General features: G+C 57.7%; 1 protein-coding gene across 1 annotated transcript in view; it reads left to right on the top strand.

Annotated features, from left to right (window-relative positions):
- Positions 1 to 5,492, top strand: part of GAA (glucosidase, alpha; acid) — a 9,086-nt gene extending 3,594 nt beyond the window's left edge. The window contains exons 5-19 of the mRNA XM_009871477.1: positions 45 to 164; positions 375 to 493; positions 563 to 694; positions 1,398 to 1,508; positions 2,230 to 2,343; positions 2,500 to 2,584; positions 2,922 to 3,039; positions 3,395 to 3,528; positions 3,650 to 3,801; positions 4,016 to 4,164; positions 4,258 to 4,399; positions 4,586 to 4,684; positions 4,798 to 4,962; positions 5,043 to 5,189; positions 5,430 to 5,492. Coding sequence (XP_009869779.1) covers positions 45 to 164; positions 375 to 493; positions 563 to 694; positions 1,398 to 1,508; positions 2,230 to 2,343; positions 2,500 to 2,584; positions 2,922 to 3,039; positions 3,395 to 3,528; positions 3,650 to 3,801; positions 4,016 to 4,164; positions 4,258 to 4,399; positions 4,586 to 4,684; positions 4,798 to 4,962; positions 5,043 to 5,189; positions 5,430 to 5,492 — 1,850 coding nt within the window. The remainder of the gene's footprint in view (positions 1 to 44; positions 165 to 374; positions 494 to 562; positions 695 to 1,397; positions 1,509 to 2,229; positions 2,344 to 2,499; positions 2,585 to 2,921; positions 3,040 to 3,394; positions 3,529 to 3,649; positions 3,802 to 4,015; positions 4,165 to 4,257; positions 4,400 to 4,585; positions 4,685 to 4,797; positions 4,963 to 5,042; positions 5,190 to 5,429) is intronic.
- Positions 5,493 to 5,700: the final 208 nt, after the last annotated feature.

The following is a 5,700-nucleotide window of genomic DNA, read 5'->3' as shown; positions in this document are numbered from 1 at the left end:
CTCCCAAGTTGTCACTATCTTTTTCTCCACCCGCTTCCCCAAAGAGGTGGCTCTGCAGCCTGCTCCAGGCCTGACTTGGAGGACCATCGGGGGTGTGCTGGATTTTTACATCTTCCTGGGACCTGATCCCAACATGGTCATCCAGCAGTACCAGCAGGTGATAGGTAAGTGCCAACACCCCAGCGTGGCCAACTGCGGGCACCTTCCTCGTGCTCCCACCCGTCTCATCCCAGCCCTACCACCACCCCCAGCCCTCCCAGCACATCAGGGGTCAGCGATCACCTCCTTTCCCCCACCTACTTCCCCTCACATACTGTTAAGATGTCACCGTCATCTTGGGACACACCATCTGTGCTCCTGCTCTTCTGCTGCAGGTTTCCCGGCCATGCCACCCCTCTGGGCACTTGGCTTCCACCTCTGCCGTTGGGGCTACGGATCCAGCAATGAGACCTGGCAGACCGTGAAAGCTATGAGGAACTACCAGATCCCCCAGGTAACCCCTCAAACCTGTGGAGGGAGGGGTCTGGGGTCTTCCACCCATCCCTGAGCCTCTGTCCTGCAGGATGCGCAGTGGAATGACATCGATTACATGGACGGGTACCGGGACTTCACCGTTGATCCCCAGAAATTTGCTTCCCTCCCCTCACTGGTGGAAGACCTCCACAAACATGGGCAGCGCTACGTTATGATCTTGGTATTCCCTCTCCTCTCCTCCTGTACTGTTTTTTCTGCAGAGCCAGGATGTAACACAGAGCTGTAAGGAATGCTCATGGTGCCAGCTGATCATCCCTAGCCCTGGGGATTTTTATCTAAGGCTGGTTCCCAGTGCTGGTCTGGCAACTGTGAACTACCATTGCAGGGATTGTGGAGGCAGGTTCTCATGCTGTGCTCCTGTCTTCCACCCTCATGGGTGGAAGAATGGAGGAACTGTGCGTCAGGCTGTTTAACTCGTGAGTGCTCAGCTTATGTGCCCCCACATCACCACAAGTGCTGGGATCTTGTGACCCAGCTGTGATCTCCCTTCTTCCCTCTGCAAGGAAAGAGGGTGTGGGTTCTGCTTGCTGTGTGTGGGGGGTACCAGGGGGTTCCGGTGAGGGAAAGGTTGGGTTCCCTTCCCATTGAACTCCCTGCCCATGACCCAACATTTCTTGCATAAGTGCAAGATTTACTTTTTTGTCCTCTCTCAAAATGCCCTAACGAGTCCTGGGGACTTGCAGAAGTGGCATTTTAAAAAACATGCCTGGAAGTGTTGAAGCAAGTTTCTGTTCCCTTTGGGGAAAACAGGCGCCATGCATGGGCTCTGGCTGACCCCCTGTCTGGATTGTCCTCTGAATTGTGCTGGCCTGGCACAGGGAAGGGGCCATGGGAATGGCACTAACCCTGTGCTGTTTCCCCAGGATCCTGGCATCAGCAGCACCAACCCTCATGGATCCTACTGGCCTTTTGATGAAGCCTTGAAACGGGGTTTGTTCATCAACACCACCCAAGGGGAGCCGCTCATTGGGCAGGTGAGGAGCTGCAGGGGGAAATCCCAGCCCCATGGTGTTGTGCAGTGTCAGGATTGGGTTTTCATCCCTCACAATGGAGAGGAAGCCAAGCATCTGAGGATGCTCTCCAGGGTGATTGCCAGAGCTTGGCTCAGCCCTCAGCCTCATGTGTCACCTCCCGGCATCTCCACTGGCCCCAGGAGCCATCCCTTGCTCTGGCACAGGAGCCCACGGAAGTCATATGAGCGTAACAGAGGCGGCAGTCCTTCCCGTGGCCAGTCATCTGATCTCTTTCCCGCCCCGTTTCTGGGGTGATGGGAGGATTTCTGCAATGGACATGTGCCTCTGGATCTGCTCCACAGTGGTTCTCTCCCAGTTTGTCCCCACCAGCTGTTTGCTCCCACCAGCTCTCCCTCACAATCTACGAGGAGGGGGCTTTTGGTGTAGCCTGAAAACATGAAGAAAAATGAGTCAGCCGGAATTCCTGGAGTGACGCAAAGCGTGGAGAAAGCATGTCTCTTCCCTGATGTGCCCTGGGCTAGGGGCTGTGAGGGCTTGTACAAGCAGAGGCAGACAAGCTGCTCCATCAGCTGCTGCCAGGGAGTCCTCAGCACCCCAGTGCTCCCGGGTACCACAGAGGCAGGAGGCATGCTGTATATGCAGCATCTAGGACTTGAAGCAGTCAGCCTGGTTTTATCTTCTGGTTTATTGCCTGTTTGCCGAACCTGTGGTGTCCTGGCAGGTCTGGCCCGGTTTCACCGCCTTCGCAGACTTCTCTAACCCAGACACACACCAGTGGTGGCTGGAGAACCTGCAGCGCTTCCATGCCCACGTGCCCTTTGACGGCCTCTGGATTGTAAGTCCCTCCTTGCCTCAGGGTAACTCACTGCCAGCAGCTCAGCTCATGCCCAGTGTCTGTCCTGGCAGGACCCTCAAATGCAGCTCTTCCAGGTCTATCTACTAATCCCTTAAATCTCCCCCTTGAAATTGCTCCATAATTTTCTTTGCCTAGGACATGAATGAGCCGTCCAACTTCATGGATGGGTCTGAAGACGGCTGCCCCCCAGGAGAGCTGGACAGCCCACCCTACACGCCAGGTAAGGAAGGAAATGAAATACAAGGCAGTGGTGGTAGGTACGCTGGCAACCAAGTATAATTGGGAAAGACCGTTTTTAAGAGACATTGTGTCTCTGTTTTACACTCTGAATGTCTCCATCCCTACTTGTGTGTGCCCAAGCCTTGCCTGCTTGTCAGGGCCGTGTCACGGTTGCAAGATGGGACCATCTGCACGGGCTTTTGGTGTTGGGTTGGTAGCGGTGGCTGGCTTCTGAGTAGGGGAGGGCTAACCCAGAGCCACCAAGCAGTGGAGGGGGGAATTTGCATCCTCTGCAGCTCTCCCCTCAGTGTACTAACTGGGAGTCTCCCTCCTGGCAGCTGTGCTGGGCGATTCCCTCTCTGCAAAGACGCTGTGTGCCTCAGCAAAGCAGAAAGCCTCGGTGCACTACAACCTCCACAACCTCTATGGGCTCATGGAAGCCAAAGCCACAGCAAGGTACCTGGGCATCCTGCTTCCCACCAGCCTAGGGATGAGATGGGACAAAATCCTGCTTTTTTTCAGGGATTTGAGTGCTTGACCCAAAGGGGAGATGCTCTGGCTGCTCACAGCCTCCAGGATGGGAATAACCCAGCGGAAGAGGGGAGCTGGGGCTGCTCTGGGGAGGATGGGTGGATGAGGTTGGTCCTGGTGCTGAACCTTTGCCATACCACTCAGGTTGACCTTTGGGCTGTGATCCAGCACCTCAGGGCTGCCACAGGGCTGGACCCCCACACCACCACTGTGGGATAGGCTGAACTCGTGGGAGGGCCTCTTTCACCTCCTGCCCTCAGCTCTCCACATTGTTTTCCAGTGCCTTGATCCAGATCCGGGGGAAGCGCCCCTTCATCATCTCTCGCTCCACCTTCCCCAGCCAGGGCCGGTACTCAGGACACTGGCTGGGTGACAACCGGAGCCAGTGGAAGGACATGTATTTCTCCATCCCAGGTGTGTGGCATGGGCTGCACACAGACTGCCCTTACCAGCACCCTCAGCTCCATTGAGCTTTCTCCTTGTTTGGAGCCATCTCTGAATCTCCTTGCACACTCTTGACTGTCCCTGCCCTCAGGGATGTTGAGCTTCAGCCTCTTCGGCATCCCACTGGTTGGAGCGGACATCTGCGGCTTCTCTGGCAGCACCTCGGAGGCGCTGTGCACCCGCTGGATGCAGCTTGGTGCCTTCTACCCCTTCGCTCGCAACCACAACACCCAGAATGAGAAGGTCGAGGGCTGCGTGTCCCGTGGGAGGCATCCCAGGGGTGGGGTGTGGGATATAGGGTGCAAGATGGGGAATAGGGGACGTAGGATGTGCAGAATGTGGGATGTGGGGTGTGGGATGAGGGATGTGGCGTGCAGGATGTGGGAGGTCAGGCACAGTGGGGATACTTGGTGGGGTTGGGGGTGGGGCGACTGCTGACTCCCCACATCTCCTGCAGGCCCAGGACCCAACAGTGTTCAGTCCTGCGGCGAGGACGGCCATGAAGGACGTGCTACTAACCCGCTACTCCCTTCTGCCCTTCCTCTACACCCTCTTCCACCGTGCCCACCTGCAAGGGGACACTGTTGCCCGGCCCTTGTTCTTTGAGTAAGAGCATCCTTGCCGGGAACTGGGGAGATGCTTTTTAAGCGGGATCACTGAGAAGTGGCCCATCCAAGTGGCATCTCCATCTCACTGCAGGTTCCCCAGGGATGTGGCCACGTTGGAGCTGGACAGACAGTTCCTGTGGGGCCGGAGCCTGCTAGTGACACCAGTGCTGGAGCCCGGGGTGGACTCAGTCACAGGCTATGTCCCTCGAGGCGTGTGGTACGACTTCTACACGGTGAGGAGCACCGCAGTGCTCAGCCAGAATTCAGGTGGTCCCTGCTTGACTGTCTTGGGGCTATGGGTGGGAAGCCACGGCTGAACCCACCAAGCCCTGATGGAGGAAGGAAGGGGAGTGGCTGGCCCTGAGCCCCCTGCCATGCCCCTGACACTGTCATGCCCATGTCTCTCACTGCCTGCCCAGGGCTCCTCAGTGAACAGCAGTGGGGAGATGCTGAAGATGTCAGCCCCACTGGAACACATCAACCTGCATGTCCGGGAGGGTGCCATCCTGCCCACCCAGGTGAGCGTCCACCTGTCACCTCTGTGAGTTCTGTCCACAGCATGTGTCCTCAGCTGCTGGACCCCCATCCTGGGTGCTTGCAACCCTACGACACCCATATCTGTGAACCACAGAGACCAGGGACCACCAGTGAGATGACCCGACGGAATCCTCTGCGCCTCATTGTGGCCTTGTCCCAGAGTTCCACCGCCTGGGGTGACCTCTTCTGGGACGATGGCGAGAGCCTGGACACCTTTGAGGGGGGCAGCTACTCCTACCTGGTATTCAACGTCACACAGGTGGGAAATGGTGGGGAGGGCAGAGGTGGGGGCTCCCATGGTACCTGGCCGCCATGAACTCATGCTATCCCCTCCTGCAGAATGTCTTCACCTCGACCGTCCTTCACGCCAGCACCAAGGCCACTGAGGTCACCATTGGCGCACTGAGCATCTTTGGGGTGCAGGAGCGGCCCAGCAAAGTCCTCCTGAATGGCAAGGAGAAGTCTTTCTCCTACGTGGACAACCAGGTATGGCCTCATTTGGCGTGCCCTGTCCTGCAGGTCCCCATCCTGGGCATCTCCATCCCTACTTCCCCAGCCACTGCCACAGGGTTGGTGGCCAAGGAGGTGGGTAAAGACTCCAGGGTGGCTCTTCTGCTATGTTGGGGTTCAGGGGAAGCCGAGCTCAACCAAGCTGGGTAGGGTAAAGAATGCTTTGCATCCCTCCCACTGAGGTTGTTCCCCAAAACGTTTCTTCTTGTCCCACAGGTTCTCACCGTGAGCAACCTTGGCCTCAGCCTCAGCCAAGGCTTTTCCCTGCAGTGGCTGTGACCGAGGGGCCACGGGGTCACCCACACCTCACCGAAACCACCCATCTGGGAGATGCTCGATGCTCCAGCCCTCGAGGCTGGGATGCTGGCAGGAGGAGGCAGTGGGGACTGTCCCCTGCCGCTATGCAGTCCCCCTCCAGCATGGCTGGGGACAGGGGCTGTGAGGCAAGGTCTGGGCCACCGGCTGCCCCCCCGGGTGGTGTGGGTCG

Source organism: Apaloderma vittatum, unplaced genomic scaffold (assembly GCF_000703405.1).
Source record: "Apaloderma vittatum isolate BGI_N311 unplaced genomic scaffold, ASM70340v1 scaffold25706, whole genome shotgun sequence".
NCBI classification, from domain to species: Eukaryota; Metazoa; Chordata; class Aves; order Trogoniformes; family Trogonidae; genus Apaloderma; species Apaloderma vittatum.
This window is presented reverse-complemented; position numbering and strand designations above follow the sequence as displayed.